At 45.6% G+C, this 13,259-nt stretch overlaps 1 protein-coding gene across 2 annotated transcripts; it reads left to right on the top strand.

Moving 5' to 3' along the window:
- Positions 1 to 5,680: 5,680 nt before the first annotated feature.
- LOC6553526 (neprilysin-4) lies at positions 5,681 to 13,248 on the top strand. 2 transcript variants are annotated; one of them, XM_015154167.2, is made up of 5 exons: positions 5,681 to 5,717; positions 8,701 to 10,295; positions 10,707 to 11,715; positions 12,238 to 12,651; positions 13,016 to 13,248. In XM_015154167.2, coding segments are annotated over exons 1-4 (2,931 nt in total). In that variant the 5' UTR covers positions 5,681 to 5,716; the 3' UTR covers positions 12,564 to 12,651; positions 13,016 to 13,248. The 2 variants fall into 2 exon arrangements, with proteins under 2 accessions (XP_015009653.1, XP_001979401.2); XM_001979365.3 differs by lacking the exon at positions 5,681 to 5,717 and having other exon boundaries at positions 8,284 to 10,295.
- The last annotated feature ends 11 nt before the right edge of the window (positions 13,249 to 13,259 follow it).

Raw genomic sequence — 13,259 nt, 5'->3', positions numbered from 1 at the left:
ACGAACAGGGGCCACCCTAACGTGGAATTATGAAAATTATAACCAGGGACTTTGGCTAACATATTATTAGGGTGTAGCTGACGAATGAACGCGGTCCAGGTGGGGCGCAACCATATCTTTAAGTATCTGCATCTGAATCTGTGTATAAATCTGTATCTGGCATTTGTCACATGGCGACCCAAGCTAATTGGCAGAATGCTGGTGGGGTTAACCAACCCAAAGCTGCGGGCGTAGCCAGCAGAAAATAAAATTGCAAATTTCCAATATGATGGATTGGCAACGGGCAGAGCCAGAGTTTTGCTTTGGGATGCCGCTGCAAAGAGGTGGCTGCAGTTGCGCAGATTCATTCCTAGTTGGCCAACGTGGGAGGGTTCAGATGCGGTAATGGGCTTGGGTTCTCAGCGGTATCTGCTGCGATCTAATGGCCCAGTTCGAAACTGGTCAGAGGCACAGCGTGGCAGGCATCCAGCCATAAGCAATTTGACACGTCACAAACGGGTTTCTGTTCACTTGCAACATCTCGGCCTGCAGCGAGTGGTCGGTTTACCAGCTGGGCGCCAGGTTGATACCCTCGCCACACCCACATGTCGCACCGGATTCCTGCAGTTGACACACTCGTGTCCTGGCCCAAAACGTCGCACAATCACGAATGACCAAATTTGATATTTCCATTTTCTAGCAACGCAAATCCGTCGTCATCCCGCAACCTCGTGACATAAAGTGCGCCGAGCGAAAAGTTAAAATTTTTGGAGGCGCACCTGCAAAACGGACACAGTAAAGATATAGAGAGACATGAAAATCCATAGCTAACCCACATGCATGAAACGAGGCCTTAAAACTCCAAGCTGACCACTGACCACCCAGAAATTGTTGGCAACGTGCGATGTCAGCCAGGTGAACATAAAGTTGGCCAACAAAGTAAACAACCAGGATGGAGCGTAACAAGGGGTCATAAAACCTAACAGAATGCTGCACGCTGATGTCTATTTTATTTTGTTCAAATGCACAAACTCATAAAAGGAGTACCTCGAAAACTTAAAATGGCCCTCGGACAAATAACATTGGTATAGGTGAGAGGATAAGACAGGCTGTAATTTATTGCTGGCATAACAATTTCATGCTTACATCAAACCGGGATTAGAAGCCCCGCATTTCTCGAGCCTGTCAAATCCCTATTTTTCAAATTGAGCCACGTGCCACGGCACACGTAGATAGGTGTAGTTGCATGGTGTATGGTGGCACCGCTCCTCCATTATTCATAGCCCACTTATGAAGGTCACGCCTGCTACGCCCACGACATCCGCTCGAAATGTTAGTCAAATGTCGACCTTTGGCATTAAGTCCGATTCGATATTTGGGAAAATGCGAATGGGAATCAAGTGCGGCTCGCTTTTGGGGCTCTTATCCATCTGTCAAATCGCCTATCTGACAGCCCAGCAGCGGTCTCACTTTCAAATCCACGCTCTGACTGGGACTTTCGGGGAGATGTCAACTGAGAAACAAAGTAACAAAGGTCACGTTCGGTGTCAGCACAGCGAGACTTTCAATTGATGGATCGGGTCTGCAGGTCAGTGGTTCGGTGCTTTGGTGGTTTGGTGGTTTGGTGGTTTCAGGGCTAATTAGCCAGCGGACAAGTGGGGAAACTGATATCCTACCTGCTCCAACATTCCCTTGAACTGCAGCCAACTTGACTCAAAGTTCATGACACTGAAAGGGATTAAAAACTAATTAGGCGAGCTCGTAAATACAAAGGCCAGAGTGCAAAGTGGAAAGCTAACAAGGAAACCGCAGACTGGCAGGCGGTTAGTTATCCCTGCTTTTGATTTTACAAAGAAAAAATAGAAGGCAATAATAAAAGCCAAGCATCCTGCAACTTGTCTGCTGGCTAATTGCTGTTCATTCTGCTAACTACTTCTTTAGATCCCTCGGAAGTGCCGATGCAGGCCATTTAAAACTTTACCCACTGGCTAATTACTGCAATACCATTTGCATAATCCGCCGCAATCGATGAGCACAATCGCAACCACAATTTAAAAGTTGGCACACCAAGTGTGAAAGTCTGTCAGGAAAATTGTACTGCACTTGCAATCAAAGCAAATCAATTGGAATTAAATTGATTCGAGCGGAGGCAGCCCGCATTGCAACATGCCAACCACATTAGTGACAAGTGTGGCAAATTGCCGCCAACCACACCAATTACTCGCCCCGGTGGCGCATGCGTGCTCGCACACCGCTGCGTATACGCAATTTCAGGGACACCCCGAATAAAACCAGTCGCAGTTGTGCAGTTTCCCGCCAAACGGGAATTCGTGTTGAAAGTCAATGCCATGGATCCAATCGAATGTCGAGTTGCGTGAAAATTACGTGTTGGTTAGAAACAACCTCGAATACATTGATTTTCGAACTGAGCTTGCGGTCAATGGAGAATTGTGACCCCGTTTAATAAATTGGGACCAGAAGAAAGAAAAGCATGATTATTTTGCATACATTGGGCTCAAGGTATAATATCCTTCTCAATCAGTTATTTCCTGCCGTTGACTAAGTGTTAAATAAAAATAAAGCAGCAGTCTATCAGATAACTAGTGAGAGGCGATGGTAAATTTCGATGAAAATCGACAAGAAAAATAGTAAATAAAATAAAAATAAATGCATTTATGGATTAGTGGGCGTGTCAGCATTCTGCGGTTGGCTTATAAATAAATTATATGGAACCCAAACCAAGATAGGACAATTTGTTAACCAATATTAAATATTTGCATGTAAATGACGAAAGATCTTACTTGCATGTCTAGTTTCGTTGAAATTGCATTTCTGTAAATATAGACAAGCCTAAATATACCCACATATTAACTAGCAATCAATTATGGAGTTTCTTATGGGTTGCCCACTAAGCTACAAACACAGATTTCCCAACTTGAGCTATCTCGCTCCATGCAATAACTAACTTTAATTGGCCCCAAGTCCTTAGCAGCGCATTTCTCTCTTAAGCACGGAATTAGTTAAGCGATACGTTTCCATATCAATTTCCCAAGAACGGCATGCTGCAATTTGGCCAACGACAGCAATAGCCACTCGCAGTCGGCATGCAAAATAATATAAAGCATATCGAATGCCACACGGCAGCACCACAACCGCCAGCAGCCGAAAGACTCAGCAACACCTTTGCGCATGCGCACCGGTTGGGAATTACAACGCGGGCGGGTGGTCCGCTTGTCAGTGGGAACAGCGGCAGGGCAATAAATGGAAAACATACACTCTGCACAGGGAGCAAATGTGGCCAAATGAAATGTTAACTGCTCATAAAATAATATGGCTCTTTTGTAAGATCGTTATGACAGCTCTTATTACTGCCAGGAAAACAGAAGAAAGTATGTTGTAGTATTTCACAACAGTGCGCAGATATAATGTTTTTAAGATCGCTATAAATTTCCAGATTTTTTCATTGTGTACTGACCAGCGAACCGCAGTGGAGGCGCCGCAATAGTCGACGCCGACAAAGTGCAAAGTCACGGATGAATGAGCCAGTCGGAGTTGGCTGGAACTTTGCTCCAGCGATTCGTTTTAATTGATTTTGTTTTGCTGCAGGAACTGGGCTCATGAAACGCACCGCTTCACACCCCACCTGAACCATCTGGCTGGCTAGCAACGATCCAAAAAAATCAGCGCTTGGCCAACTAATTTTGGCCAAACATGACCGACCAAGGAGTTGGCAAATATTTACGGCCATTTCCAGAGTCTCCTAATTGTGGGCACCCTCTCGCTTTTGTTGTTGTTGTAATTGGCACGGTTGGTAATTCTTTTTTGGCTAATTTTTGGATATTGGATTTTATGTTTGTGTGTGTTTATTTTTGTTTTCAGTACTTCCATTCGAACGAATGCCCGTTGCTGACAATTGCAATACACAAACTTGCAGTTTGTTTTTGTGTGTTTATGCAATCAAAATTCTTGCTGTTCCCGGGGCGAAAAATCAGATAAAAGTGGTTAAAAAAAAAGCCAAAAGGCAACACAAATGGCTTGAATGGCACTTGTGGGTGCAATTGTAATTATCCTAATTTATGTTGCATGGTGGTCGCTCTAATGCAGTTTTCGCTTTTCAGCCAACTATTCTGAAACGGAGGCAGATTTATTGTAAATTATCTCGCAGCCCGACAATGATCGATAGTGCTAGATTTATAGTCGCCACAGTCGCATTTTCCCCCATTAATTTTTCGGGTTTTACTTGTTACAGCATTTAATAAAATGCCGGTCTTATTCGCCGGCTTTCAGTTTTGGCCAATACGCTGGCCTCTGACAACGCTGACGATTGTGTTTCACAAATAATTAGACTAATAAATGAGGCCGCAGTGCTGGTGGAAGTGCATTAATGAAATGGAAATTCGTGAGTGATAGTTATACGATGGTCCGAAATTAATTGGCCCATGCGAATGGTAATGTAATTAAAAAATGTATTGCTTTTCCCACCTCGCCAAGAATATTTAATGTGTTAAACTAAAGCCGTCAACAAAAATGTAAATACACAAAATGCCCATAAAATGTTCACACACAAACGCCATCAGCTTTTCACTCTCGTTAATTAAATCCAAGTCCTAAATTATTAAATGACCCGCATAAAAGGCACTCCGATAACAACTAAACTTTTTATTGCATGAAAAGGGCATCGCTGAGCAAACATGATTGACAATGGCCCTGTTCAGGTGTGGTCTTAGCCAATCAAATTGTAATTGAAATATTCTTGTCAGCCGACAGCAAACAACGTGAGTGGATAAATCAATGCTTGTGGGCATTAAATTAATAAAACTACTCGCCTGCCAGGTGGAGTTGTCAATCGTGCATTGTGTTTGATTAATTCAATTAGCATTTTTATAATGACACAGGTATAAACATGCATTTTAAATGTGTGAACTATCTACATGTCACATTTAATTATATTCAGAGTTTTGTAGAGCTTCAACAGAAAACCAAAAAGTATTTAAGATGTTAATCAAAGAGTTGATTATGTTCCTAGTTTAATATTTGTTTTAATGGCACAATGCTCATTCAATTAAATACATCTCAAGCATACAATTTGCATTATTTTCGCAAGTTAAAGGGTGCACTACTTGTTTTAGCCGTCACTCGAAGACTAAGAGGGTATACCAGACTGGATAAAAAGGATGTAACTGGTAGAAAAAAGCGTTTCTGAATCAATGAAGTATATATATTCTTCGATCTGGCCATGCCTGTCTGGTGTGTCTATCTTACTAAGATGTATCTATGCATATTATAAGTCGGTTCCCTTTCATTTGTGGTGCCCTATTTGTTATATTTTTCACAGTGTCTGAGTAGGCGTTTTTGCGAAAAATGTCATTGAAATTGTTCAATTCAGCCTCTGCCGATCTCCTGCGCACAAGTGAGTGGCCGTGAATCACTTCCATTGATGACGGGCAACCAAGAACTAGACCCTTACAGTCGCAACTCACCAGTCAATACCATAATATTCCCTTTGGAAAACAGCAGACAGCTCAGTGGTAAAAGCCCCAGGCGATAACGAGCAGATGGATCAGTACCAAGCACGCCGGTAGCAGCGAGGCAGTTCCACGTTTTAAATTCGAATCAGTCTTAGAACGACTTCGCAAGCAGCGGTAGTGCTCCATATTCCTCCATTGAAACGATTCCCGCGATCCAGGCATTTGAAGTATTGAAGTATTGAAGTGTGGTGCAAGCTGAGCGGCCATAAAGTGAGTTGGTCTTATCCCAAACATCCCAAACCACAGTCCTTTTGACTGCCTTATCCAAACGAAAACTCAATCCAGGTGGATCCTTGTTCCACCTGCACTCGACTCATCGTAAAGTGTGGAGAAGTGGTTCTATGGGATAAGTAAGCCCTAAAGCTTTTATATCCCTAAAATGTAGTCAAAATCATATCATATTTATTGCAGAATAGTGCTCCAAAAGCACTATACTTTCAAAGCTCTTGTATTTGTTTCTCAATCTGGCATATAAATCTATAACAACTTAAATTTGTTTTATATTTTCATGGCTATTAAATGGCTGCTGAAATTAATTCAAATAGTAATTATATTTCACTTAATGGTAAAACAAAATTACCTTTTCTAGCAAAATAGCTAATCAGAAAAGTAAGAAATACACTTAAATAAAATATTGCGTACGAGATTGAGTACATTTATTCAAAACCAATCCAGAAAATGAATGACGTCCAGCCTTCTCCCCTTTTGGTTATCGTCGCATGATTAAGTTAGTAAAGTTAATTAATCTGGCGGTGTCGATAACCCGAGTTCAATAGTCATACCCCCGAGTCCCGACCGCATCCCAATGCAATCCGTAGACTTTATGCGTAGTACACTCGATCCCCGGGCATACTCGTATTTATTTTCATCAATTGATTGATTCCCGACTCGTTCGTTTACCTCTCGCAAACCTGATGCCGCAATCGAATGTGTGTTTGTGTGTCGTAGCGTCGCATGTTGGCTCAGTGGGTCATGCGTCGACGGGTTGGTCTTGAACCGCAGATCAAGTGAACACAAAAGCCAATTGAAATTAGAATCCATCCGAGCGTTGGCAAATTGCATAACATTTGCAGTAGGGGCTGCAGGCCATTTCCATTTCCATTTCCCCCCTTTCGAAAGCCCACATACGTACTTATACACATGTTGCACATTGCACTGCGGCATTCTGCTGCATATGAGATTGACAAATGGACGACGAGTCGACTAATCTCGGTCATAGTCGCTAATTAAAAGGTTTAAGGCTAAAATTAGCATATGAAGCAATCGCCATTTCCCCCGGCAGCATAAGCGCGGATACAGATACAGATACACCCTCCCCATCCCGCACCCGCACACACTCGCACTCATCTCACACAGATACACCTGCGTGTTTGGTGTTCATGAGACTGAACTACATGACGTGAACAAAAGCCATACCTCCTGGACTCCTCCCCCACTCCCCTGGCGATCCCCCGACCAAAATGGGCATGCGACTCTACACACATATGCTAAGTAAGGCGGTCAGGGGGCAGAAGGGAGGGTGTTTTAGGCACATTAGATGGCATCGCATGCCACCAATTACCCGCATAATCTTGTAATACTAACCCGAACCCTCCGCACTCTGAAGGGCCAATTTGGCTTTCGGTTACGCCTCGCACAGCTTTAATTCCCTTTAAATAGTGGCTCACTAGACGACGCGCAGATGGGGATTACACCCCCAAAAACACGTGTGACTGGAGTAGTTAGTGGCGCCCAATGACGCCATGTCTATTACACTTGAATGGCCAGGCTTGAGCGTTATGGCGATTTCAACGGGAACGCATCGGTATCTGCACTATCTACTGTATCTACAGTATCTGGGGTTCTTTGCCAGTCGCAAGCTTAGTTCCGATCCACCTAGTCCACTCGAGTACGTAACCCGTGGCCAGCTGTCCGTCGTCGGACTGTACAATTATTTTGTGAAATTAAATTAAATTGATTGAATTTAGACGCTCTTCGGGCAGAGGTCAATGCGGAGGTGCTTGGGTGGCAGCTGTGCACACGAAGAATATATGAGGTAGAGGAAACTTTTCCTTATGGAATAATATTTGTTGACTAGCATTAGCTAATTTGTTCGCGGTGTTTTAATAAAAAAATTTTTATTATGCAGAGGTATGTTTAACGAGCCAGTTAAACAAATAAACATTTGCATACCGATTAAATTATATTAATAAAGCTTCTCACTGAATATTAAACATTTGGGAGATCAAAAGTTTTTAACATAAAATATCATTTACGCTCTCATTTGTGCACTTCTTTGTAAATGAACATATTCACTTGAATAGTACTAGTATATTTAAAACTAAAAGGAATCGACGAAAACATTTTTATTTTATAAATATTTAAAAATCAAAGCGTAGCATGATTTGTTTTCTGTGTAGCAATTGCTATAGAAGCGCGTTTGTTATTGCCAGTCCAGTGATAATGACACAAATATTTGAACGATCTGCTTTGTAGTCGTTCCTGTTGATTAACTGAGATATAAAGGCGAATTAATGAAGCGATTGAGGTTAAGGGGTCAATTCAGTGCAGGTATCTGTAGGGAAATCCAGATATTTCCTGTCCCAATATCGCAATAAGTAGTTTTTGAAACTAAGATCCCCCAAGCAGAATCCCCCGATCCTCCTCCGACTGGAGATCCATTGATAGCATGTTGCCAGTTGACAGTCGCTGCTGCGCCGACTGATGTTGCTGCTGCTGCTGCGGCTGGTTGCTAGTTGCTGCTGTCGCCGCTCAATTGCTTGTCGCGCGCCGTGATTGCGCATCCCCGTGCGGCGCTTTCAGTTGGCGATGTGAGCGCGACTCGGCCGCAGTAGTCTTCGGTCTCCAGCTTCCAGTTTCCAGCCTCCGGCATCCGATCTGCAGCTTGGCATTCCCATTCTCGGTTTGGGTTACGTCCAGTGCGGCTCGGCAACTGCGTTTCGCGAAAAATTGCGTTTAATTAAAGTATAAAGGCCAGCGTGCTGCTCAATTACGGCTGCTCGTGGGATGAGTCGCCATAGCCAACTGAAGCTAGCGATGCCCTCGGTTCACGGAGCGCCAGCCGCCGCTCCTGGCTCTCCTATGAACGCAAAAGCCCGGAGCGTGAAGCTCGAACTGGGTGTTAATCAGCGGACAGGTCGGGTGCAGTGGTGTCCCGGTCTAACCTGCTGCAAATTGCTTCTACTTCTTCCAGTGGTAATGCTGCCACTGACCCTGGTGCTCATCCTGATCATGCGGCTGGACGGGATGCTGGCGGCACTGCAATTAAACGAGCAGAGGATGCGGGATCTGCATAACCCTCCCACCGAGGTGCCCTCCTATATGGAGGATTACGAATCCCTTTTACCGGAGGGCAGCACCTACAACGACCTGATCAACGAGGAGTTCATCCTGCCGGCGAGCAAGCGGACCCAACTGCAGATTTTGGCCGCGGAGAGGGCGCGTCGCTGCCAACCATATCGCTACGGGAACGGGGAGTCCATGGAGTTGGAGGAGCGCAACACGCTGATGAAGGACTCCCGAACCTCCTTCCTGCCGCTGGGCATTCCACGCGAGTGCCTCGGCATCAACCTAGACATTAAGCCCTTAGATGAGGAGGTCTACCAGCGGCAGAAGAAACGCTATCAGGACATAGCTCCCTACTGGCTGGAGATGATCAAAACACGGGAGCGTCGCGAGGCCGAACGTCAGGCAGAGGAGACCAGTGCCGAGATTAGCGAAGCCACCGCCGCTCTGCAAAGTTTCTGGAACGAGGAAGGCACCCGGGAGGGCATTCGCATGACCCAGGCCAAAACCATGAAGCGCTACATGGACAATAAAGTGGATCCCTGCGTGGATTTCTACAAGTACGCCTGCGGCAACTGGGAGCGCCTGCATCCAATACCCAAGGATAAGGCCGGTTTCGATACCTTCGAAATGCTGCGTGAGAGTCTGGACCTGGTGCTACGCAATCTCCTGGAGAGAAATACCCCTGTGCACCCCGCAGCGGAGCCTCGAAAAAGTCCCGTGCGGAATACTCTATTTAAGCTTAATGAGCAGGGCGAGGGGGATGGCGAAGCTGACCAGGCGGCGGAACTTACTGCGGAACGCCTGCGTCGGCACATTGTCAGCAAGAGGCAGTTGCTCAACCGCGTTCTGGTGCGCTACAAGCGGTATACCAACGGAACGAAGAGGAAACGCCTCATTGAAACCCCACGGGAGAAGACCAAAGATGAGGAAGCTGCTCCACCAGGTGTCCTGCCAAAGGACAGGGCCAAGGACAAGGCGGATACCGAAGAGCAACTACATGTGCCCACCGATTTCCTAAAGCCCCAGCACGATGCCCAGCTAAAAGCGAAGAATCTGTACCGGTCATGCGTGAACAATGCGGTGCTGTCCAAGCGGGGACTGGAACCGCTGCACACGCTCATCCGGGAACTGGGCGGCTGGCCAGTCCTGGAGTCCCAATGGAGCGACTCCCACTTTAACTGGCAGGTGCTGGCCGCCACCCTTAGACGGTACAACAATGACATCCTCATCGTCCAGTGGGTGGGGGCGGACATCAAGAACTCCGAGGAGAACATCGTTCAGTTCGACCAGACGGGTCTGGGCCTGCCCACCAGGGAGTACTTCCTCCAGCCGAGCAACGCCAAGTACCTGCAGGCCTACCAGCGTTACATGGCCGACGTGATGCACAAAATGGGTGCCTCCAAGGCGGACGCCCAGCGGGTGGCCAGCGAGCTGGTGGCGTTCGAGACGCAGCTGGCCGGGATTACGGCTCCAGCGGAGCAACGACTTAATGTCACCAAGGTGAGTGGTTCCTAAGACTTAATATATATTTTCTAATTACTAGAACTTATGTAAGAGCTGTAGTAAGGATCAATGTTTGAATTCCGTTGAATCTGGGATTCTCCTATAGAACTTTTAAAATTAAAAACACTGTAGATATAAAGGCAGCACATAATATATCTTAAGTGGCCGTATAGCCCTTTAAGCTTTTGATGAATCCAAAATGTAAGCCACATCCTAATCAATTTTGTATCATGTTCGGAATATAGATTGTCTCAGCCTAACTACTCAGCAATCGTACTCATTTAAAAGTGTTCGGCAAATGCAGTATGCTTCTCTTATCATATTTAATTTAAGGAAGAAATCAAATGGAATTTTTGTGAACTCTAATTGTTTAGACCTACAAGTAATACGTCTTCTTATTCCTCCCAGCTCTACAAACGCATGACACTGGACCAACTACAAGAAGTGGTTCCGGAAATCAAGTGGCGAGCTTACCTGCAAAGTCTGCAAGATCGCGAGGTTCCGGGCTCCGAGGAAGTGGTCATCTATGCGGTGGAGTACATGAGCAAGCTGGTGACCCTTATAGAAGAAACGGACACCCGAACGGTAGCCAATTACATGATGTGGCGCTTTGTGCGCCACAGGATCAACAACGTGGACGATCGATTCGATGACATCAAACAGAGCTTCTACCACGCACTCTTTGGCCGCGAGGAGAGTCCGCAGCGATGGAAGGTGTGCATCGCGCAGGTGAACACCAACATGGGCATGGCAGTGGGTTCCATGTTCGTTAGTCGCTACTTCGACAACAACAGCAAGCGGGACACCTTGCGGATGACCCACGACTTGCAGCAGGCCTTCCGGGATATCCTGAAAACCACAGATTGGCTGGACTCCACCACCAAGCAGTTGGCCGAGGAAAAGGTCAACGCCATGTCGCTGAAGATCGGCTATCCGGACTTTATCCTCAATCCCAGTGAGCTGAATAGCAAGTACGCGGGCATAGAAATCCATCCGGAAAAGTATTTTGAAAACACGCTGAATGTTCTGCTTCACACGGCCAAAACAGAGCAGGCCAAGCTCCACGAGAGGGTCAACAAGACCAACTGGCAGACAGCTCCAGCCATCGTCAATGCGTATTACAGCCGCAACAAGAACCAGATTATGTTCCCCGCCGGCATTTTGCAGCCGCCCTTCTACCACCGCCACTTCCCCAAGTCGCTGAACTTCGGCGGCATCGGTGTGGTCATTGGCCACGAACTGACCCACGGATTCGACGACAAGGGAAGGCTCTTCGACCGTAACGGCAACATCCACAAGTGGTGGACGGACTCCTCGATTCGGGGTTTCGACGAGCGAGCCCGCTGCATTATCGCCCAATACAGCAACTATACCGTCGAGGAGGTGGGCATAGTCCTGAATGGAGAGAGTACGCAGGGTAAGTTGATTTGACCGAAAATTCGGAATATGGTACTGTTTATTATAAGACTAGAAAGTATTTAACGGACACAGAAATCTTCCAAAATTAAAAAAATGGGTTTATTATAGAATTGTTGAAAAGTAACAGGGAAAAGGCTTCCGACTCTATATATTCTTGATCGGGATCACTATCCGTCCGTCTATATCTATCAGCGTCGAGATCTCAAAAATTACAACTATTTTTAAATTCCTTCTGATTGTTTTTGCTTTTGTATTTGTTTTGCCAATTTCTGTCGATATACCAACAACAATTTTAAATATTTCCTGTTTGCACTGCCTCTAGCTGAGTAACGGGTATCGGATAGTCGGGAAACTCGACTATAACGTTCTTCCTTGTTTTATTTTCAAGTATCGATTGTAAACATGCTAAGATTATTATTGGGTAATGCTGCAATTTTCTAACAAGATTTAAAAAACAATACCATTTCACCATTGTATGTTGCTATCATATTTATATATAATTTCTAATGACTTACTTCAGGTGAGAATATCGCGGACAATGGAGGCCTGCGGCAGGCCTTCCATGCGTACCAGCGCTGGCTGAAAGAGCATCCCAGGGAGGTGCCGGACGAGATCCTGCCGGGACTGAACATGACAGGGCCGCAGCTGTTCTTCCTCAACTTTGGTCAGGTTTGGTGCGGAGCGATGCGGCCGGAGGCCATCCGGAACAAGCTGAACACGGCCATCCACAGTCCGGGTCGTTTCCGGGTTATTGGGACGCTCTCAAACTCCGTTGACTTTGCGCGGGAGTTCAATTGTCCCCTGGGATCACCGATGAATCCTGAGAAGAAGTGCAGCGTTTGGTAGTCGGAGAAAATCAAAGCAATAGCTCAAGAGTATTAAACGTGACGTGTGCCACGCATTCCTAGGCAAAAGACCGAAGGCAAGCCATTTGGTGAGTACCCGGAAGGCAGTGGAACCTCCATGTCGGGGCGCTCCACTAATTGCGCTCCACTTTGGGGGCCACTTAACGGAGAAAGTGGTGGTGTCTGGCGCAGCTTCCTTGTGGCTCGTTACCCATTTACCCCTAACTGTTGTGCCAACAACGGCATCACACTTCAATTGGGGCGCATACACTTAATTAATGGTGATTTATGCCCAGCAGTTGGCTCAGTTTCTTGCCCGGGGAGCAACTTCTCCAATTGTCTTTCCAATCAAACTGCAATTGATGCGAGCCACTTGGAATGCCTATGGGGTTGGAGTATCACTACTCTATATGCAGCTATAAATACGATCCGATAAGATTTTATCCATTTCAGGGATCAAGGGACGGAACACCCATTTGGTTATTTCTGGAGATTCGCCTTGGGTTTATGGCTTCCCCATCACAAGAAAGATAATGTGCCAAAAATTAACTTGCAATCTATATATTTTTCTTAGCCCTTAACTATTTATACTTGTAACTTGCAATTGTTTAGTTTATGATGCAATTTATGTTTGTGATAATTCTAATTAAATGTATATTATCAATAAATGGTGACTTTTAAATTAATGGCGATTGTT

This window comes from Drosophila erecta, unplaced genomic scaffold (genome assembly GCF_003286155.1).
Source record: "Drosophila erecta strain 14021-0224.00,06,07 unplaced genomic scaffold, DereRS2 tig00000000-arrow-pilon, whole genome shotgun sequence".
Classification (NCBI taxonomy): domain Eukaryota; kingdom Metazoa; phylum Arthropoda; class Insecta; order Diptera; family Drosophilidae; genus Drosophila; species Drosophila erecta.
The sequence above is the reverse complement of the archived record's forward strand: the minus strand, read 5'-3'. Positions and strand labels throughout refer to the sequence as shown.

Bases quoted from the DNA above. Each gene is read 5' to 3' on its own strand.
- LOC6553526 (XM_001979365.3), top strand. From the start codon at position 8,514: ATGAGTCGCCATAGCCAACTGAAGCTAGCGATGCCCTCGGTTCACGGA. The intron at 10,296-10,706 runs GTGAGTGGTTCC...TATTCCTCCCAG, and splicing joins AACGACTTAATGTCACCAAG to CTCTACAAACGCATGACACT. The intron at 11,716-12,237 runs GTAAGTTGATTT...GACTTACTTCAG, and splicing joins GAATGGAGAGAGTACGCAGG to GTGAGAATATCGCGGACAAT.